The sequence below is a fragment of the Bicyclus anynana genome, chromosome 15 (assembly GCF_947172395.1).
Source record: "Bicyclus anynana chromosome 15, ilBicAnyn1.1, whole genome shotgun sequence".
Lineage (NCBI taxonomy): Eukaryota > Metazoa > Arthropoda > Insecta > Lepidoptera > Nymphalidae > Bicyclus > Bicyclus anynana.
This window is the reverse complement of record NC_069097.1, coordinates 10872813-10896952: the sequence shown is the minus strand read 5'-3', so window position 1 is coordinate 10896952 and position 24140 is coordinate 10872813. Positions and strand designations below refer to the sequence as shown.

The following is a 24140-nucleotide window of genomic DNA, read 5'->3' as shown; positions in this document are numbered from 1 at the left end:
GTTTGGCGATAGATTGATAGATACCTAGTTTAGTAATGCTTTACATACAATTTTTATAATAATTGCATTTATTTTATCTAGGTTCTAATTTTAGCTTAATAAATAAACAACTTTAAACTAAAACAGTGCTCGCCACCTAGGCATTAATTAAATTTATGAATATATCTGCCTAATAGATATTATTTTCTACTCTGTTTTATTGAGAGCCTCAATAGCTAAAGATAAATCGGTTGGACTCATCACCGAGGGGTGGTGGTTCGATACCCGCCCCGTTGGCTTATTGTCTTTCCCACTCCTAATACAGTATTTCTCGACTAGTTAGAGGGAAACGGGAATACTGGTTATATTTAAAATATATTATGGCAAATATAAAAAAAACGGTACTTTTTATTGACGAACTGTTACATTGAGTAAGAAAATCACACATGGGTCCTCACGGTTACAACAGAGAGGGCAAAATTAAAGGAGATGGTCCATTTCAGGTCCACTCTTGTACCCCGTATCATTAGAATTTAAAAAATATAAGAATTTAATAAGTGAATTAATCTAAATAAGAGAATAAATCTAACTACATGAAAAGAAATAAATAAAATTAAAACCCAAGTTTTTGAGTTAAATCAAGATGGCGCCCGAATAGCAACTATGACATGACATTTGGCAGCAAACGTCAAATCGACTACTGCATTGAAATCGTTATCAATACGCCATTATTACCCATATTAGTGTTGCATTTCTTGGAAGAGAATGAATCAAAAAATCAATGAAGAATCACAAAATAGTATAAAAAAATATTTTCTTTTATTTCCGCCAGGGTACAATGACTGATCCTGGGCTCCATACAATTTTGGACCATCTTCTATATCAATAAAAACTCAGCGCTTAATTTTATGTCAAAAAATAATTTCTAATGCCGTCTGATCGTCTCATTATGAAAATGTTCTTCTCAATCATAAATTGAATCTTTGACCTTTTAAGTAAGCCCTTTTTTTTCAAGAGCGTGACATTTATACCTCTCAATATAAGTTTCCTTATCAATTTAAGAACGAGAACTGACCTTCCTCATTTTGAGAGCTGACAGTTTATCAGTTCCTAGCATTGATAGTAAGTCCCTCAGGCAACTGTGAAGTTTGGATTATGACTTAGGAAGTACGTTAGGAGCATGTGAAATTAGCTATTATGATTAACAATCCATAATCGGCTCACTGCTAAGCACGAGTCTCCTCTCAAAATGAGAGGGGCTAGGCATCCACGCTGGCCCACCACGCTGGGCCAATTGGCAGACTTTACACACGAAAATTCTCAGGTATGCAGGTTTCCTCACGATGGTTTTCCTTCATCTCTTGAGACACGTGATATTTATTTCTTAAAATGCACATGAAAAGTTTGAGGCGCATGCCTCGGACCGAATTAGAACCTACGCCCTCCAGAATCGGAGGCAGAGGTCATATCCACTGAGCTAACTAACTGAGCTAATTTTATTTATCACCATTTTGAAAGCGTAGCCGTAGCCACTGGGCTATCAATCAATAGATTAAAAATTAGTTATATTCGGATGTAATTTTTATGACGTCTCGGAGATCAGCTGTGGATCTCGCTACTCGAGTGAAAAGGGAGGTGCGTGAGGTGTTAGCTAGCACTAGCTAATTAGGCGCTATTTTTCTTTTTTTTTTATGTAGTATAGGCTTACGCGTGGCCACAATCAAGCCTGATGGAAAGCAATAATGAGGTCTAAGATGAAGCGCGCTTGCCTAGAAGATGCCTATTCACTCTTGCCTTGAAGGTGCACAAATTATACGTGTCAGGAAACACAGACGCCGGAAGGGCATTCCACTTCTTCTTCTACTTCTTTCTTCTACTATTATAACGGCTAGCACTCCAGATTTAACAGTGTTGAGAAAATTGTACTGCATAAATAATTATGTGGCAAAAGTTAAGCGCGCTCTACACTCGCGGCACGAATTCAAGCAGTAAATTCACGGCGCAAATGCGGCGTGTCTACTAAACTGGCAAAGTTTCACCGTTTGGTTTGCACTTTCCAACGAAAATAGGCATTATGTTCAAATTGGACGATTTATTAAAAGATTTTGAAGATAATTAAATGTTCACGGGAGCCACGCCAAAGTTATTGTTATTGTATATAGTTAACGCTGCCACCGACCTCTTTGTACATTTCACACATTTTACGGCCTAAATTTAGGTTGTGGCATTTGTGATTGTAGCGTGCTTACCGTGTGCGGAGACTAATAACTCAGAACGGTCTACATAATGAAATTAGATAATCTGAAATATTTAGAAGATAATAAAGTGTCCTCGGGAACCACGTCACAGTTGTAAAACGCTGCTACCGACCTCTTATTTGTAGTTTTCATGTAAAATGTATGGTAGAAATTAAAGTGTAGCTACGATAGCTGTCCTGCTTCATTTTATCCTTTCCCCTATCTTCCATCTCACGTTACGCACGTTCGCCTGCTGCGATCGACAATGGTTGGAGTCGCCCCGCTAATTCGTTGAGAGCTGGTCGTGCGCACGCTGAGAAATATTTTACCGCCATCACAAAAAGCCGTGTACGCGTGTGTTTTGTGGATAAATCATTAAAAACTAACAAGTTGAGTGCTTCTTATAAATAATAGACTGTGAATCAATTTTGCTTGTTTTGTGTTGCCACGCACCCGCTGTTTAAGTCTTATGGTGGACGCATCCTGGACAAAAGAACGGGTCGAAGATCACGTGAGTTCCTTCCTATCCCGTATCTTATCATTCCGGGTGTATTCCAACGAAGCTATCGATCGAAGTTAACGTAAATTACCACCATAACATTTTTTGGTCCTATTCGAGCGGATTTGTACTATAATTTCGTTGTCTAACCTACCTCCGTTGTGACGTACTAAGTTCGCTATTTCTTATTTCGTATTATATTTTTATATTATTGTTATAATATACTATTCCGCACATATATATATTTATTATAATCGAAGAATAAGATGTTTTCTTCGGTTAGTTCCGCTATATAAATAAAATCGATACGCTAATTACGCTAAACTATTACGCCGCGTCATAACTAGTAGGTAGGTACATAACGGTACATATTCCGAATTCATTCATTCATTCGTTACGAGAAACGAAGTATTCCATTTTATAGCATAAATCTTTTGATACTTATAATAGATTTCAAGTAACTTTTTGTTGACATCTTAGTATAACGCTATTTGTTAATATTTTTTAACACTTATTTAAAGAAGAAGTATTTACTTTCTTTTATTTAATTAATTTACAAATTAATATTTCATCATGAGTAAAAAAGAAGTCTTGCCCGCAAGCTACAGCGCAGATGAATGCCATCTCAAGCTGTTAGAAGCGAAGAAAGAAATGATGTTTAGCCGCTTACAAGGTATTTACGACTTGACCTTACTAGTTAGCGATGACAGTAGCAAACTACCTTCGTTATTGGTACAGGCAGCCAATATAGACGTTTTGCGTAAGGAGTTTGAATTAAATTTGGATCAGTATACTATGGCGCAAATGAAAGTAAATCCAAACGCTGTTATCAGTTATCAAAGTTGGAACGCATTTGAGGAAATGTTTTGTTTTATTAAAAAATCTTTGGAACCCTATTATCATAGTAAAAATGATTCTACAAAACCTTGTCTTTCTAAATTTCCCACAATGAAATCCAGTCTCCCTGCTATTGAATTACCCGACTTTTCGGGAGATTCGTCTCACTGGCAGCTATTCTATGAACAATTCAAGAATTTAATACATAATAACCCAACGCTTTCTGACAGTGAAAAAGTGTGTTATTTAGTTGGAAAATTGAAAGGTTCTGCGGCATCCGTGTGCGCAGGGTTGCCAGTATCGGGTGAAAATTATTCTATTATATGGAAAAATTTGATAGACAAGTATGACGATCCTCGTTCATTGGCTGGTACATATGTAAATCAACTTTTGAATTTTAAATCATTAAATAATAATACCGCTTCTGGTCTCGAACTATTTTTAAATTCTTTCAACTCCTCCGTCGACGCTCTTAAACAATTAAAATTGGATAATTTAACAGATTTTTTCCTATTGCATCTCGCACTTCTGAAGCTTGATTCCGAAACGGTGAAACTTTTTGAAATAACTTATCGCAAAGAAAAAATTCCTTCTTACGGACAATTAGTAGAATTTGTCAAAGAACAAAGTAAGGTTCTTTCTAGAGGATGTAATAGTAAACCATCTGATTCGCACGTTTCAACTAAACCTCATAATAAAAAATCGCCTATCGCAAAATTTACTAAATCTTTTGTGAATACGGAGTCTATTCAAAACTCTAAAGACTCTAAATGTATTTTATGTAAAAATGAAAAGCATAATCACTTATATAAATGTCCGAATTTCATGAAATTAACGCCGCAAAAACGATTTCAAGTAGTAAAAAATAATTCTTATTGTACTAACTGCTTAAGCACTCTTCATAAAACCGCCTCTTGCTTATCGACTCACAATTGCGCTCATTGTAACCAGAGACATTCGTCTCTGTTATGTTTTTCTCACGCAAATAAATTTAATTATAGTGATCTGGTTAATATAAACACGGCACAAAACGCAACGCACTCTCATTCTATATCGCTACCCGCTAATAAAACCGCTAACTCTCATAATAATTTTAATTCTTACGCTAATATACCCGCTGATGTAGCTACACAAAAAGCTAAAAATGAGTCGAATAATGACTCGTCCGCTAATGGACACACATCGCTATGTACAATTTCTCGTGATTTTCATGAACGCAACGCAACTACATTGTTAGGTACCGCTAAAATAAAAGTTATTGATAACTATGGCCGCACTCACTTTCTGCGATGTCTAGTAGACCCTGGCTCGCAGAGTGATTATATTACTATAGCTTCTTGTAAAAAATTATCGCTTCCTGTATATTCACAAAATCGCTTTACAGAAGTACAGGGCATAGGTGGGACTTCTCAAAAAATACTTGGGATTTCTAATTTGAAATTCACCTCACGCTTCGATGACACCAAAGTATACGATATACGCCCTCTGGTGGTAGAAGGTATTACTTCTCAATTGCCTGATGCTAAAGTAAACTTGTCCGCACTAGAAAGCTTGATAAAAAACATTCCATTAGCCGATGACAGTTTTTCAGAACCAGGTTGTGTTGATTTATTAATTGGTGTTAAATTATATTGCGATATTTTGCTTTTTAATAAAATTACCGCTGAGAATAGCTCACCGTCTGCTATAGAAACCTCGCTCGGTTACGTCATCATGGGCGACGCGCCGATCGCTTCTGGGCTTATATCTACTTCTGCCTTTTGCGCTTTCAGTCGTGAACCTCTAGATAATCTCTTAGAGAGGTTCTGGAAGGTAGAAGAAGCTCCTCATCAGAAATTTTTGAGTCCCGAAGAGCAGGAATGTGAAAAAATATATGTCACAACGACTACTCGTAAAACTGATGGCAGTTTTATTGTATCTCTTCCCTTTAAGGAAGACCCGGTTCGCTTGGGTAACTCTTATATACCCGCTAAGAGAAGGTTTCTCAACCTTGAGAAGAAGTTTAATAACTCACCTGATTTAAGAATAAAATATAACGAAGTTATTCAAGATTATTTAGATAAGGGTATTCTTTCTAAGATTTCTCCTCAAGAAAGCATTATGCCTGGTTTTTACTTGCCTCATAGGCCTGTTATACGGGACGACAAAGCGACTACCAAACTTAGAATTGTTCTAGACGCTTCTATGAAAACTGATGTTAATATATCTTTAAATGATTTACTTCATACAGGCTGCAACTTGCAAGCTGAAATATTTAATATTTTAATAAACGTTCGCCTCTTTAAAATCGCTTTTTTCGCAGATGTGAAACAAATGTATTTATGTATTGAAGTTCTCCCCGCTCATCGTAAATTTCAGCGAATTTTATTTAGATTTTCTAATAATGAACCACTAGAAATCTACGAGTTTAATCGCGTTACTTTCGGATTGCGTTCGTCTCCTTTTTTAGCGCTTCGCACGTTACGCGAATTGGCTAAAAGAGAGAAGGATAGATGGCCCGCGGCCGCAGCGATAATCGAAAGAGATGTTTATATGGACGACCTCGCTTCCTCTGCCTCTGATCCTTCAGAAGCAGTAGAGAAGGCTGAGCAGTTGATCCAAATGTTTAAGTCCGGAGGGTTCGATTTAATTAAATGGACTAGTAACTCTCCTGAATTATTACGTAACATACCTCAAACGCACCGACAGTCTGAAGGAATATCGTTTGACGACGAACACACCTTTAAGATTTTAGGATTACATTGGTTTCCCGTTCATGATAGTTTAAGTTTTTTTGTATCTCCCCCCTCGCTCAAATGGACGAAACGCTCTATTCTCTCCGCAACTGCTCAACTCTACGATGTCTTAGGACTCGTTGGGCCTGTGATTTTATACGCCAAATTGATAATTAAGGAATTATGGATTTTAAAGTTGTCATGGGATGAAACGCTCCCTTCTCATATTATAGAGGCTTGGTTACAATTTATAGATGAGCTGCCTCTTTTATCAAAGCTTAAAATTCCGCGACACCTTGGTGTAGAAAATAACTCTAATTTATCTTTACTCGCATTCGCCGACGCCAGTGAAAAGGCGTATGGTTGTGTAATTTATACACACGTGACAAATGGAGATAATAAACCTATCATTTCATTAGTTTGCTCTAAATCACGTGTGTCTTCTCCCTCTAGTTTAGTTACGCTGGCTAGACTAGAGTTAAACGCTCTTGTATTACTTGCAAAATTAGTTCGCAACGTATATGATACTTTAATATCGCGACAACCTGTAGACAATATTTTTGTATTTTCAGACTCTACTGTCGCTCTGTGTTGGTTAAAGTCCTCACCTCACAGATTTCAAACTTACATTGCTAATAGAATATCGCAGTTTCAGGAACTATTGTGTACCGATGATCTCTATCATATTTCTGGTATAGAGAATCCTGCAGATTGTATATCTCGTGGACTATTGCCTTCGCAATTATTAACCCATGAACTCTGGTTCAATGGGCCAACATGGGCTTCATCGCCTATTAATCAATGGCCCGTTCAGAAATTCTCACCTAACGCCTCTGCGCTTCCAGAACAGAAATCTATATCTCTTGTCATGCGAAGTGTAGATGAACATCCTTTACTGACGTTAAGTACTAAGTTTTCTTCTTGGCATAAGTATCTGAGATCGGTTGTCTTTTTATTGAAATTTCTCAAGAAATTACCTAAAGGAATTCATATTACCGCGGAAGATTTAAATGTCGCAGAAACAAAAGTCATTGAAGTTGTTCAAAATACAAATTTCTATGAGGATATTCAAAAACTAAAAAAAGGAATTTCGTGTTCGCGTGCTATTCAAAAATTAAATCCGTTTATTCGCGATAATATTCTTCACGTAGGTGGTCGCTTAACTTATTCCTCTTTAGATTATTGTCATAAACATCCGATTTTATTACCTAGAAAAGGTCATATAATCGATTTGTTAATTGATTACTACCACCGTGAAAATTTACATGCAGGTCCTCAGATTTTACTTTCTATAACTAGACAAAAATATTGGATTTTATCCGCGAGGCGCGCCATAAAACAACGCATACATAAATGTATCAAATGCTATAGATTAAATCCTAAGCAAATATTCCCGTTTATGGCTAATTTGCCGCCATGTCGCATAGAGCAGGCTAACGCTTATACCTATACAGGCGTGGACTTCACAGGTCCGCTCTACATTACTCTATGTAGAGGCCGAGGTATACATAAGCAAAAAGCTTATCTTTGTATCTTTATATGCCTGGTTACCAAAGCAGTTCACTTTGAACTTGCACCTGATCTTAGTTCCGCTTCATTTTTAAATTTATTTAAGAGATTTATCTCTAGATCTGGTGCAAATTGTAAATTTATATATAGTGATAATGGGACTAATTTCGTTTCATCGAAAGGATATTTTGATGAATTATTTTCGCTATTAAAAAGTGATGAGTATTATAAGGATTTTAGTACTGAACTCGCTAAACGCCGCATAATCTGGAAACTAAATCCTCCCACTGGGAGCCATTTTGGGGGCATATGGGAAAGCAACATAAAAAGTGCAAAATCCCTTCTTTTTAAAGTGATAGGTAAGCAGATTTTGACGTATGAAGAGATGCTTACAGTAGTTACACAAATTGAAGCGATATTAAATAGTAGGCCGCTTTACCTTGCGAGTACGGACCCTTCTGAGCCTTCTGCACTAACGCCAGCTCACTTTTTATATAGAGTGCCTTTAGAGTATTTACCTGCGCCCGATCTTAGTGGTGAAAAGGAACGGTTACTTAGTAGATTTATGCTTTTAGATTCGCTAATTCAATCATTTTGGAAACGCTTCAGGGTTGAGTACTTACACACCCTCCAAACACGCGAAAAATGGAATACTACGTCTCTTTCGGTTAAGGCAGGGACTGTGGTCCTTATTAACGTAGATAACGCTCCGCCCTTGCAATGGCCATTGGGCATTATAACACGCATATTCCCTGGCAAGGATGGGATTACTAGAGTCGCTGAAGTAAAGACTAAAACTGGACTCTTCATTCGGCCTATGGTGAAGCTTTGTCCTTTGCCTGCGCAATAGACTAGTCTTACGTTATTTTAAGTAAGTGTCTTATTGTATTAAATATCTATTAATTTATCAGAATTATTTTATTATTAACTATATTATTTATCGCTATTAATATTTATAACTCATAAATATGTGTCTCTAAGTACTTATACGTATAATTTGTTTATTTGTATTATGTACTTTCGCTATTTTCTTTATTTTTTTATTGCGAGCTTAGTAGCTCACAGGCGGGGGAATGGTAGAAATTAAAGTGTAGCTACGATAGCTGTCCTGCTTCATTTTATCCTTTCCCCTATCTTCCATCTCACGTTACGCACGTTCGCCTGCTGCGATCGACAATGGTTGGAGTCGCCCCGCTAATTCGTTGAGAGCTGGTCGTGCGCACGCTGAGAAATATTTTACCGCCATCACAAAAAGCCGTGTACGCGTGTGTTTTGTGGATAAATCATTAAAAACTAACAAGTTGAGTGCTTCTTATAAATAATAGACTGTGAATCAATTTTGCTTGTTTTGTGTTGCCACGCACCCGCTGTTTAAGTCTTATGGTGGACGCATCCTGGACAAAAGAACGGGTCGAAGATCACGTGAGTTCCTTCCTATCCCGTATCTTATCATTCCGGGTGTATTCCAACGAAGCTATCGATCGAAGTTAACGTAAATTACCACCAATGTAGGTACATGGACACGGCCAGTGCCGTCACTTTTAGCTTTAGGTTGCGGCGCATTGTGATTAAGACATACCTGCCTTGTGCGGCGACACTAATAACTCCGCGAAACCCGCGAACGCCTCGACAGTCACATCTCACGACCCCGATATGTGACGTCACCCAGACGTGGGTTTTTTAACTCACATTCTCGAAGGCGCCCGGACTAATACACTCAGGCCAAAACACCCTTCTCGAACAGCCCTCTAAGCCGAGGTCCGAGTCTCAGAGGAGACGCCCTTAGAGAGTCGTTCCACCCATCTACTCTGCTTCTGCCTTCGGGCCCCATCAGGCGGTGCTTCTGCGCTCGCCGAAACCCTCCAGTGACGCCGCTGAAGTCCCATAAGGAGCCTACGGCACTTGCACAATCAGAAAAGAAAAAAAACACCTCTCACGGCGTCCGCGCCGCGAGTGTGGAGCGTGTATAACGCATTTGTGCTGAAGCGTTACTGGCATAGTCCCACGACTCCTTTGTGGAACTATTTCCATTTGTCCAGTATATAAATTGAAATTATCAACAGAGAAGCGAGATCTTGTATTGTTGTTACTGTTTATCCGTATCTCTTCTTGTCGGCTAGTAGCATCAGAACTTAAATATTTTATGATGAATTTTTTTCACGACTATCTAAGAGTAATATTTCCAAAGCTAGCATATGATAATAATGCATCTATTAAATGCGAAAACATATTTTGTAATACCTACGGTAGAGCTCTCGTAACTTTGATTTTAACTTTACTCTCACAACATTTTAACCTTACTTATCTCCTAATGTTTTGAATCATGATAGCCCAGTGGATATGAGCTCTGCCTCCGATTCCGGAGGGTGTGGGTTCGAATCCGGTCTGGGGCATGCACCTCCAACTTTTCAGTTGTGTGCACTTTAAGAATTTAAATAACACGTGTCTCAAACGGTGAAGGCAAACATGCATACCAGAGATTTTTCTTAATTCTCTGCGTGTGTGAAGTCTGCCAATCCGTATTGGACTATTGGCCTAACCCCTCTCATTCTCAGAATAGACTCGAGCTCAGCAGTGAGCCGAATATGGGTTGATAATGATGATGATGATGAATATTTTGAAAGCGTAGCTGTAGGAGTAAGGGAACAAAAATTAGCATAAGTTACGGTAAAGATGTAACTTTTTATCAATGAAAGAATTTTTAAAATCGGTCGAGTAGTTTTTGAGTTAAGTCGTAACGAACTAACAAAAAGTCAAACTCGATCAGGGTAGTACAATAAATTATATAGAAAGATCAAATATGTCAAACGAAAAAGATACAAATCCGTTAATCCCAGCTTAGCAAACCTAATTTTTCTTTACCTGAATCTAGAAAATAATATGAAAATCATGGAAAATCAAATAGTTATTATTGTAAACGTGAATCTTATTACATTGTCAGAAAAGGCAAATTTGCATGGCAGTTATAATTTGTCATTGTCACGCATGGTTGTAACTGACGTGCGGTTGCCATGACAACGCGAGTGACATCATAACGTCGGGACATAATTAAACTGAAATAGGCTGAATATCGTAAATATCTATGTACGACATTCAGCATTCATACTACATCTCGTGCGGATTACCTTGACACCTGGCTCTAATGATGTTCGTACTGTGTTTGGTATCTAGGTGTCAAGTTAATGCGCACGAGGTATACTTGTGTTGAAGAGCAGACGCCCACGACTTCGTTCACGTGAAATTTAGTTGTTCACTAATCCCGCAGGAACCATGTATTTGTCGGGATAAAAATCAGTCTTATTGTACAGTATATTGCTCTATCTTTCAATGGAAGTCTCGTTAAAATCGTTTCGGCCGTATCAAACAGAAAGCCAGACATACAAACATTTTTAAAAAAGCTTGTTTGTGTTTTATATAACGTAACGTGTTTCTTTAAGTAAGCAGTCTTTATGTCAAATAAAAATAAGAAATTACGGCCAATCTCAGTAGGTTTTAACTACATAAATTAGGGGTGATGGTAGTTTGTATATAAGTATATTAAGGGTATTCTAATGTATATAAATGAAATGTATGTATGTATATTAAATTAATTAAAATGAAAATTGTCACATTGAATGTTATGTAAGAAAGCTAAAAATGTACGATTTTTCATCGAACTACGATAAAAGTTTTTAAATTGATTTTGGAATTTCATAATCGTATTGATTTTACAAACATCCAGACAATCTTTTTTGTATTAATTACTTAATATTGACTATAACGATCTTAATTACCCGAATGTCTTATATAAATCAATATAGTCCAATCCAACCTAGTCATCATTCCGTTTCTAAAAAACCTAAGGTAAAAGTCTTAGTGGTGTCTATTCCATCGGCACCACACCATTCAGAGTGGAACATAGCTTGGAGAAAGGAGTAAATATGGTGGTAGTGCTTCCCGACGAGATTTATCTTAAAGTACATACTCGTAGCTGGTAACAGAATTCTGATTTAAATTTCTATTGTTTAAAAATGATGAATGGAAATACAAAAAGGTTGAGGTATACTTATGAAACCGAGTTGTTTGACAAAGCGTACAAACAACTCGGTTTCATAAAGCGAGTAACACGCAACTTTAATAATATTGAAGCCATAAAAACACTATACTTCGCGTATGTCCGAAGTACCCTTGAATACGCTAGCAACATCTGGTCGCCCTACTATGTCATACACACACAACGGCTTGAGTCCATCCAAAAACAATTCCTTAAATATTTGGCATTCAAGGAATTTAAAATATTTAATAGTTATGAGGATGCTTGCAGGCATTACAAAATTGACACACTAGAAAGGAGAAGAAACTTGAGTGATATGTTACTGCTTCAAGCAATTTTAACAGGCAGACTGGATTGCCCTTCCTTGTTGTCAAATTTTTCTATCAACGCTTCATCTTTTAGACCACTACGTCGACACACAGCGTTACTGAGTGTTCCCAAATGTAATACTATATATGCGCAAAATTCTATAGTATTACGTCTGGCCCGAACATATAATAAAGTTTATTACAATTTAGATTTATTTTACCTATCTAAAACACAACTTAAAAAAGAAGTGATTAAGTCACACAGAACTTTATAATTTACACTTACACACACACACACACACACACACACACAAACACGCAAACTTACACACACACTTACAAATTTTTTTTAAGATTTTTTAGAACACTTTTATCTTTTAATGTTAATATAGGTACCCGAAATTGTATTGTAGCTTTGTATAATATGTATATTCTGTAATCTTTGTGGCCTTAGTTTTAAGCTTATGTAATCTAATAATTATGTACCTACTGTTACGCTGTTGATTACAAATAAATCTATAAAATAAAAAAATAAAATACTCTTCGACTAATTTACTTTTGTTCGATTCTTCAAAGTGTAGTAACAGGGCTTTATAGTTCAAACAAAAGAAATCGTTTCTTCAGAAATAGCTGGCTAGGTAGTTGTATCCACGCAAATTTAGTTCTAAAACTAAAGACAGCCAGCGTGAAACCTTATCAAAGAAACGGAACAAAAAATGTAACAACTAATAAATAATAGACGAATTATTTTTTAGGTATTACTAGGGCATGAATACATGCCTGTAAAAATCTCGGACGAAAAATCTTCAAGTAAAAAGTTTCAAAACCAAGCGAGGCAGGTAAAAAAGAAATCCCGACTGACTTGAAAAATCGTTCTCTGACAAGTATGCTCGTAAATCAAGAAAATGTGTACATTTGGAATTGTACGTATTCATTAATTTATCTTTAAAAAAAACTTTCAAGTTACCACTTAAAGTAAATTACATTGATGTATATCAATGAATACATACTCAAATTAGGTAATACATCACCGGCTAAGTACGGTAGGTAGACCATATATTATAATCTATACTAATATTAAAAAGCTGAAAGTTTGTTTGTTTGGTTGAACGCGCTAATCTCAGAAACTACTGGTCCGATTTGAAAAATTCTTTCAGTTTTAGATAGCACATTTATCGAGGAAGGCTATATAATTTAATAATATTATCTCCGTATCCCTGCGGGAACGGGAACCACGCGAGTGAAACCGCACGGCATCAGCTAGTGTTATTATAATGTTCGCGTATTAGTTTCGTGGGTACGTTTATGTTAAGAAAATAAATAAATGATTTGAGTCAGTTTAAACATTTATTTTAAAATTTTTACTAAACACCTACTTTACAATATCTCTTTCATTTGAATTCGTAATTATCTCAATAACATTTGTAATCATTTATAAATACTAGGATGAAATAAAAACGCCCGGCTATAAGTCTATTGGGGAAGGTTGTAAGTCTGACAAGCATTTTATTGGTTCAAGCAATTTATTATCGACATAAAACGGTACATTTTCACTAGCAGGTGATTTTATAGACTTTTGTTAAGAGATAGCGTTAAATAATTAAAAAAAACCGACCAAGTGTGTGCGGTCACGCGGAGTGTAGGGTTTCGTAGATTAAATTAGCACTTTAATAATTATTATATTATGGATAAATTGAAAAATATTGTAGTGCTGTTACTGCAACGATATTTTTAGAACCAGCTTATGACTAGGAGCCCCGTATGGGTTCGAAACTATTCGGGCATTCTCTGACATTGTATCACGTGAGTTTGAGCCATGTTTTATAATAAAAAAATATTTTTTGACTCAGAAATTTGCAAATTTAAACAAAAAAGTAAAAATGAATGAAAAATTTTGACTTTTATTAAATTAAATTAATGACTTCAAACGATTTTTCTTAATATGAGATAAATTTAGAGAAATATTAATTTAAATACATTTAAAGAAATCTAAATAGATTTAATGAATTTAAATAAAATTCAAATAAATATTACATTGACATCATTGATTATTACAAAAATATATTGAATTAGCTTAAAGCTTCTAACTTGAACAGTGACCACCCTTTTTAATGGCAACACGAAAACATTTGGACTCGTAAAAAGTAAATTAATGGTGTCGCATATTAATGGAGAGCCTACAGTTCTTGCGTACCATTCAATTTACGTGATTACCTCCATTATGAATTCTGTGGATGTAGCGTCAGCAATAACACTTTGTTTCCGTAATAGAATTCCAAATTGTACCCATTCCTACCTTGATATCCTATGTCTAAAGATATCCCAATCTCTAAAGGTTTCTCTTTGTTACAGATGGACTGGCGAGTGATTTTGAAACGAAACTTGAAACACCAGACGCACAGCTAAGATGGTGTCCTACGATGATTTTTACGATGACTTCTTGAGCACTGGCAAACATGTTCCTACTATGAATCTAAACGGCTCATCCTTTGTAGGAGGAGTTTTGATCTTTACCAAAACATTGACTGGAGAAACTGTAGAATTACTAGAAGAACCCAAATTAAACAGGACAACTGACATCATCGACGTGAAGATCGTACAAGTGGCTTTCTGTATTCTCTACTCAATAATTTTCGTCCTTGGAGTGTTTGGCAACGTATTGGTCTGCTATGTGGTCTTCCGGAATCGGGCGATGCAAACTGTCACAAACCTTTTTATAACAAACTTGGCTTTATCGGATATACTGCTATGCGTCTTCGCTGTACCATTAACACCAATGTACACATTTCTTGGAAGATGGGTGTTCGGGAGACTCCTTTGTCACCTCATGCCCTATGCGCAAGGAACGAGTGTTTACATATCAACCCTCACGCTGACATCAATAGCTATAGACAGATTCTTCGTCATCATATACCCTTTTCATCCTAGAATGAAACTCAACACATGTGTGTTTATAGTAATTTTCATATGGGTGTTTTCCTTAGTAGTGACCTGTCCCTATGGCTTATTCATGGGGATCCAGATAACTAATAATAGAACTTATTGCGAGGAGAGTTGGCCGTCAGACAAGTCGAGGAAAATATTTGGAGTCTTCACTACTGTTTTACAATTTCTTATACCATTTTTAGTAATAGCAATTTGTTATACATGTGTTAGTATAAGATTGAACGACCGCGCTCGGTCGAAGCCAGGTGCTAAAAACACTAGAAAAGAAGAAGCAGATAGGGACAGGAAAAAAAGAACTAATAGAATGCTTATATCAATGGTAGCCATATTTGGTATATCGTGGCTGCCTTTGAATCTAATAAATATATTTAACGACTTCTACGCACAAATGACTGAGTGGAATTATTATTACGTTTCCTTTTTCCTCGCCCATTCTATGGCGATGGCATCGACTTGTTACAATCCATTTCTGTACGCATGGCTGAATGAGAATTTTAGGAAAGAATTCAAACAAGTGCTACCATTTTTCGAAACCTCCGGAGGAGTGAGGAACAGTTATCATTCAGGACGAATGCCAACACATAAGGCTGATAAAATATGCAATGGCAATGACACTATACAAGAAACTTTGTTAGCATCTTCCTTTAATAGAGGGCCCTCAATAAAACAACGAATGCTAGAAATGAATGACAAGAAAGACAGTGGGGTTGAAATTGAAAATATTTTGCTCGAAGAGAAAACGATATCAGCGACGTATCACACAAAGGGTGAAAATATGAACTTACAATTAATAGACGAAGAATCACAGATCAGCGATATCAAAGAAATTAAGCCTTCAGTATAGAAGTAAGTATAGCTATTTAAAAAAGCTCATTCAAAACCAACACCGACCTATATTGAAAACACTTGTCTCAGTTTAATAAAAGTACCTTAAACCAAGATATAGATAGCTAAAAGTTACCTTATTTATAGTACTTTACAAAAATATAAACTAAACCACCCGTCATATTAGACTAATTCCATGAATTCGAAACCATAAAAACTATAAAAATACGTTTGATAATAATCTTTTAAAATAAAGACTGAGGCACTACACCGATATTATTCTTATATTTAACATTTAACATACGCTATATTTCACAAAACCATCAGTGAGTGCTCATTGATTATTTGTAAGTTAAATAACTTAATGTTATATTATAACAGTAGCAGACGCCCGCGACTTCGTCCGCGTGGAATTTAGTTTTTCATTAAATCCCTCGGGAACCGTGGATTTTTCCGGGATAAAAGCAGCCTATGTGTTAATCCAGGTTATAATAGATCTCAATACCAAATTTCAGCTAATTCGGTTCAGTAGTCGAGGCGTGAAATAGTAACAAACATTCATATTATCAAAATCATCAGTTTTCGCAAATCTCGGGAAACCACGGACTTTTACAGGTTAAAAAGTAGCCTATGTGTTAATCCAGAGTAAAATCTATTTCCATTCCAAATTTCAGCCAAATCGCTTCAGTAGTAGCGGCGTTAAAGAGTAACAAACATCCATACAAACTTTCGCGTTTATAATATTAGTAGCATTTACTTATTTTACAACAACGATAATGTAAATAAAATCAAACTGTATAGAGCTAACTCCTCCTTTTTGAAGTCGGTTAATAACTTCTATTTAAATTTGAAATATACAAGTTTACGTAAAGTTTATTGAACTGCTATTTGAGTTGGAATATATTTAAGCGCTTAATAAGCTCTTGTCTCGGTACTAAAGCTAGCACAAATTCTATTGAATACCCGGAATTCTGAACTACTCGTGAATAGATTTTGAGGCGTTAAAGTCGATAAGTTTCAAAGTTCCTGGTTAGGTTGTGCTTATTACCTGAAATGCATGTATTAGAATGGGTCTTGTAAGTTTTCCTTTCGTACATCATTATCAATCCATATTCGGCTCACTGCTGAACTCGAGTCTCCTCTCAGAATGAGAAGGGTTAGGCTAATAGCCCATCACGATAGCCCAATACGGCAGACTTCACACACGCAGAGAATTAAGAAAATTCACTGGTATGTAGGTTTCGATTTTTTTTTCTTTCGCCGTTAGAGAACACAGAACACAACTGAAAAGTTGGAGGTGCATGCCCCGGACCGGATTCGCACCTAGACCCTCCGGAATCAGAGGCAGAGGTCATAATCCACTGGGCCATCACGGCCATAGTTATTCTATTTCAGGAAAATGGATTGGGATGGGAGTTACAGAACAGTCGCATTCGTGTGTTCAACAGGAACGTTAGCACAGCAGAAACGCATTAGTGAATTATTTAGAGTGATACAGCGTGTGACATCGAGACCCGTTTGGTAAGCGGGTCTCGATGACACACCCGTTGCATCAACTATTTACAAACATATGTTATGAGTAGGTTTTTCCTTCAGTTTCATACGCCAATGCGCCTGTACACCTCACTAATTTATAACGAAAGCCTAATCTTGATGGACTTTGACTATGATTATTGATTGAGGTACCATAATTCCGTTCGTTCGTCCGAGTTCGTTCACTTTAATATTAAAGATCTTTCTCAATCAGTTTGTGTCAGTAGACAGTCTAAAAAATATGACCTCTATGAGAATACCTTTACACAGTAGGTACTTTTGGAGCTTCTGAGATTTTAGTCAAGGGCTAACTTGTAAAGAATAAAAAAAAATTATACTTCGTCTGGTACTTCTGACTAACGATGTATGTAAAATTTGAGGCGTCGGATAAGACGTGAATTATACTATACTAATATTATAAAGCTAAAGAGTTTGTTTGTTTGGTTTAACGCGCTAATCTCAGGAACTATTGGACTTGTAAACAATTAAAAAAATGATACTTCGTCTGTTACTTCTGACTAACGATGTATGTAAAATTCGAGGCGTCGGATGAGACGTGAATCTATATTAAGTACTAAAATCTATACTAATATTATAAGCTAAAGAGTTTGTTTCTTTGGTTGAACGCGCTAATCTCACGAACTACTGGTCTGATTTAAAAAATTCTTTCAGGGTTAGATAGCCCATATATCGACGAAGGCTATAGGCTATATATTATCTCCGTATCCTTACGGGAACGGAAAATACGCGGGTAAAACCGCGCGGCGTCATCTATTATACAATACAATACCAGCTAATAAGTATTATACGCTTGATATGTTCTTTCGTCGTTATCAACCCATATACGGCTCACTGCTGAGCTCAAGTCTCCTCTCAGAATGAGAGGGGTTAGGCCAATAGTCCACCACGCTGGCCCAACGCGGATTGGCAGACTTCACACACGCAGAGAATTAAGAAATTCTCTGGTATGCAGGTTTCCTCACGATGTTTTCCTTCACCGATTGAGACACGTGATATTCAATTTCTTAAAATGCACACAACTGAAAAGTTGGAGGTGCATGCCCCGGACCGGATTCGAACCCACACCCTCCGAAATCGGAGGCAGAGATCATATCCACTGGGCTATCACGGCTCTTTTATATGTTCTTTATGTAGTGTATAATAATCGTCGTATAGAAAATAGGTACATAATATACTCGTAATGTAGATATTGTTCTCGATTTACTGAAACTTTAAGCTCTATGTAAATGAACTTTAATTTAGAAAGACAAACTGATCTGTTGGAAGCGTAATTGGAAACTTGGCTGAACTGAATACTACAGGCTTAACTATGAATGTTTGAGGTCCTCTCCTCTTTGGTTAACTATCTAGCATATATATACTTAATAATATTAAAAAGAGGTAAAGTTTTTAGGGTTGTAGGAATCTCTAAATCTACTAAACCGATATTTATTTAAATTCTGCACTAGCGGACGCCCGCGACTTCGTTCACTTGGAATTTAATTTTTCACATATCCCTCGGGAACCATGGATTTTTCCGGGATAAAAAGTAGCCTATGTGTTAATCTACGCTATAATATATATCAATACCAAATTTCAGCTAATTCGGTTCAGTAGTCGAGGCGTGAAAGAGTAACAAACATTCATATTATCAAAATCATCAGTTTTCTCAAATCTCGGGAAACCATGGATTTTTTCGCGATAAAAAGTGTTAATCCAGAGTAACATCTATTTTCATTCCAAATTTCAGCCAAATCGCTTCAGTAGTAGCGGTGTTAAAGAGTAACAAACATCCATACAAACTTTCGCGTTTATAATATTAGTAGGATTTGTAGACCACAACATAAAACAAACAATATAATACAAGGAAGAAGGCAGTATACAAAATGTATATTATGTATTACAATATGCCTTATCGCTATATAGTTATTTTTTCCTGGCAACTTTAGGTTTCGAAAAATGTGAGAATGATACTGAAATTTTTTCCACCATTAGAAAGCCACGTTATTTGTGAGTGTCATAGACTATACAGGGTTCTCGGGAGTATTTCCAAATAACTCTAGGGTTATATTCTTTAGGGAAAATTAATTAAAAATGTCCAAGGAACATGTGTTCTAAAATGAATATTTTCGGAGTAAAAAAATCGGTTAAGTAAGTATATAGATCCAGGGATTACCACTAAAATACCACAAACTTACCTCTTAATAATATTGAGGTATAGTTATTAATATTGCAAAATATTTACATGTCTTTTATTTTAAAACTTATTTAACTAGTACAGTATTTTTATTTTTTCAAATTTATCTAATGCAAGTAAGCTCTTCAAACTCTTCGCGCCCTGTTAAAACTAACATAATTGCTATGATGTCGAACTTAATGCCATTAATATTCAAGCTTACACAAATACCTACAAGTTAGGGAACTCCCCTAAGCCATTTTGACTCGATGTTGTTGATAGCAATATACCTTGAGGACTTGCTAACTAAATTGGGTGCTAGCAGATTTACATTTATTGGCATACGATTATCGGCTAAACAATAAGTTATTAGGTTGTTACGTGCCTAATTTGCATTCAATTGGGTCTTATTTTGTTAATTCCATAGAAAAAAACATCATTAACGTTTTCCAAATTACCATTCTTACTTAGTTCGCCATCTTAGTGATTTTTACTTTTGGTTCTGTTTTACTTTTTAGTAAAGATTATTTTTTCAGCAAATTCGAATCAGATCCGGGGCATGCACCTTCAACTTAATAGTTATGTGCATTTAAATAAAATAAATATCACGTTTCTCAAACGGTGAATGAAAAACATCGCGAGGAAACCTATATAGCAGAGAATTTTCTTAATTCTCTACGTGTGTGAAGTCTGCCAATCCACATAGGGCCACCGTGGACTATTGGCCTAACCCCTCTTATTCTGAGAGGAGTCTCCTGCTCAACAGTGAGCCGAAAATAGGTTACTAATGATGATGATGCTGTAATTTAATATATGTACATTACCACGTACCTACTGGCAATAAATGAATCTGATTTTGCATTAGACCAGCGTGGAGGACTATTGGCTTGACTCATTCTGAGAGGAGACTTGTGCTCAACAGTGAGCAGAAAATGGGTTGCTAATGATGATATTGCTGTAATTTAATATCTGTACATTACCACAGTAAATTAATTTGAATTTGGCTGCCAAACTTTCAGCCGTCATAAAATGATGTTCTAAGCTCTCTCATAAAAAACCTACTAAAAATGAAATATTTTCCCAAATATAAATATGTATATTCACGTACGTGTTTAAGATTAATCTTAACTCTTTTGTTCCAGACATTACCATCACGTTCCGAGACAATAACAAACAGAGCACCACAAATTGGTATATAAAGCGCAAAATTTACACTCATAACGAGTACCAACGTTCTACTTTCACAGCTTAATTACGAAAATTACTCGAGCAGATGTTTTTGATTAAACCCTTTGTGACTGTAAGCTGTAAACTGACGGAATGCGTCACAGTGATGCAAAAATAGCAGCGATCGCTTTGAACGCTTGACTATAACACAACTTCTAAAACTTAACAAATTACTATACAATAACTCATGTAATTTTGAATGAACTCTGATCAAAATGACCAACCAAAGTATAAACTGTATATTTTTTTTATGCAATATAGGCTTGCGCTTGACTACAATTAAGCCTAATGGAAAGCAAAGTTGGAGCGCGCTTAAGAAGATGCCTATTCATTCTTGCTTTGAAGGTGTTTAAAGTATAAGTGTCAGGAAACAAACGCCGGAAGGGCATTCCAAATATTTGCTGTGCCTATTTGAAATGTGGACGCAAATCGTTTCGTACGTTTCGTGCCTGGACGGCAACAATATATGCATGCCACCGTTCGCGACGTCTTGCTGTTCTGTGGATAATAGATATAAAGAAAAGTTGTGGCATTCATGAACACCCGGGACTCGATCCGCACCACCTCGTCGCTAGGCGTCCACTTGTAGTCGACAGGTGGACCACGGGTGGACGCCGGGTTGTCACCAGTGAACCTCGCGTGGTCAACGAATTTCCGAGTAGTTAACCGCGAGTAGTAGCTGCCAACAGCGAGCTATCATCGAGTGGTCCACTCACAGTCCGCGCGTGGACATCTCGCGAGCGAGGCGATCTGGTGATGGTACGGAGTCGATGTAGTGAGCGCATACCCATATAAATCCATACGAAGAATACTAACCACTCGAGGCGAGGCGGTGTGAGTCTGGTCCCGGTTGGCTCTAATGAGTTACGACCTTATAACGCATTTTCGCATATGCGCCACGTTTTTGTAGAGTGCTCAAACGTGCCAAAGATAGTTTCAATCAGGAGATTTTTCTTTGAAAGATGGACCCATGATCATTGTGGTTTTCAGACGTCATTGACGCCAGAAATTTTAACTACACTCAGTTCAGTTTTTTAACACTTCCTTTACATAATTTAATTAATGCTATAAGATCAACCATGATTCTGCTATGACGACACTTCTGTCTGTTTCCTGCATTACGATTATTAAAGTATCTATAAACATAATTAAAGTAGGTACATTTATATTTTTACTAATTCCAATAATAACATGAAAATTTTAAATTGAAAAAGATTTGCTGCTACCAATTAAAATATTGCTTAGCACAAAGTGAATCATCGAATGTTTACTGTTAGTAATTAAAAAATTGTTTTAATTACCTTTGTTAATTCATTGTCTTGGAGTAATTTAATTGTTCATTATTTTGCTTATTTCGTTATATTCAACGAGATATTAAACTATATTAAAGATTTCTTAAATGAAAGAAAGACTAAAAATGTGTAAATAACTTTTAATAAAAATTAAATAAATTAGATATTTAATTATTTGCTTTGCTTGGTGTGATGTATTATAACAAAAAATCGATTAAAAGTTAAAAATGTTTTATGTGTATATAATATTAATTAGATATTAATTAAATATTCATTTATTAAAATAAATAAAATAAATTACCATAGGTATGTAGTTAAAACGCAAGTAGGTATCCAAGAGGCCTATTGTTTAAGGACTATTTAATTTTAACTTAACTAGTATTTAAGATGTTGTTTAAAACAAAGTTTAACTTAGAGTAAGGACATTGTGTTTCTTGAATAAACTTTGAGCCCAATTTCAAACTTCGTCGTGTATAATATTACTATTATTACTATAGCATTAATAGAAACCATAAAAATTGATAAACCATACTTCTTCAGTGCCCCATGGGAGTTGATAATATAGTCTTAACGTGTCCAACATACAATCAATAATTATATTTAAAACATAATGGTTAAAAAATATAAGGTAAAGTTGTCCTTTACGGAAATTAAACTCAGGTACAACTTACAACGTGGTGTGATTTTAGAAAACGATATTATTTTGTACGGCATCGTTGGCTGTGACACAACCTATCTTTCTGAATGTCAAAAAGCAACTGTTGAACTGTTCCTCGCAAATCAGCATTGGGAAGAACTTTCGTGTGCCATTTTTATGAAACGTACATGCCATGCGAAGTCTATACTATTTACGTCGTTGATTTTAGTCAATCTTATCCTAAATGGACCGACCAGATTAAATCTGCTGTAGGCGGTCCCTTGCATGAATGCACGCGACTCACTACACAAAGGGAGAAGTAGCGAATGCTCGTGAGGCGTATAACATCTGCCTCCAACACGTCCTAAAGACCACGACCGCTCTGTCAAGAGCGCAGCGACAAAGAAGAAGAATCCTAAAGTCCAAAATATTGACAATATTATAGACTGTCTGTCCACGTGCATCAATTGTTAACATTAAACCATACTACTGTTAAATAAAGGAAAACATTACGTCATTGTAAAAAAAATATCCCCTATTATGTATTTGATAATTGGACAGAGCTTGGTTACTTTGTTTATGCCTTTCAGTTTTGTCACTGCGTCTTGCTGTATCGTATATGACTTCTGAATACAGCGCAGTTAACCATCCATAGCATCGCCATTGGTAAAATGAAATGAAGCATGAATCAATTTTATACTGATGAATTAAATGTATTTTACTCAGACTGCAGTGTGATTAGGTACTGGATACAAAAGTAGCCCAACTTTGTTTCAAAGTGGTATATTGTGATATTATGTTCTGGCTATGTTGGTCATAGATACTTATAGATTATCTAGTCATTGCCTTCTGTAGATTTTTTGTTGTAATTGCTTCTAAAATTCACAATTGCTGTAAAATAAGGCTTCATTTTTCCTTTCATTATAATTCGAAGTTTGAAATTAAGTGTTTATTTAAGAAACAAAAATATTTCACGTAATACTGTATTCTTAAGACGTTTTGATTGTACATAAAAATCATTAGCTATAAGCATACATTACGTATTTTAATGTACATAAAAGTATATGTATTGTTCTCTTATTGGAAATAAAAATGAAAAGTCTCTAATTTCGATGTACGTAGAATATGAACTGTAGAAATACTTGGTAGAAGTATTTGTTATCAATATAAAGAATAAAGGCATTGTTTTATTATGTATTTTTATTTTCTTAATCGTTACTGTAAATGTATTGACCACATACATTTGCATCCCTATCTTGAAATAACAAAGAACTAGAAGGGCTTTTTAGAATTTAGCTGCAATCACGCCAGAAGTTAAGCGATAATAAAGCCTATGGGTAGAACGCGATTGCCTAGAAGGTGCCTATACACTCCTCACTTGAAGGTAC

General features: G+C 36.0%; 2 protein-coding genes across 2 annotated transcripts in view; both read left to right on the top strand.

Annotated features, from left to right (window-relative positions):
* LOC112043181 (prolactin-releasing peptide receptor-like) overlaps nucleotides 1-23937 on the top strand; it is a 97592-nt gene extending 73655 nt beyond the window's left edge. Inside the window, exons 2-3 of the mRNA XM_052885894.1 lie at nucleotides 14469-15908; nucleotides 20739-23937. Coding sequence (XP_052741854.1) covers nucleotides 14524-15906 — 1383 coding nt within the window. The 5' untranslated portion in view covers nucleotides 14469-14523 and the 3' untranslated portion in view covers nucleotides 15907-15908; nucleotides 20739-23937. The remainder of the gene's footprint in view (nucleotides 1-14468; nucleotides 15909-20738) is intronic.
* LOC128198806 (uncharacterized) lies at nucleotides 2388-9275 on the top strand. Its single transcript, XM_052885890.1, has one exon. The coding sequence runs from the start codon at nucleotides 3289-3291 to the stop codon at nucleotides 8623-8625; it is 5337 nt and encodes a 1778-aa protein (XP_052741850.1). The 5' UTR covers nucleotides 2388-3288; the 3' UTR covers nucleotides 8626-9275.
* Nucleotides 23938-24140: the final 203 nt, after the last annotated feature.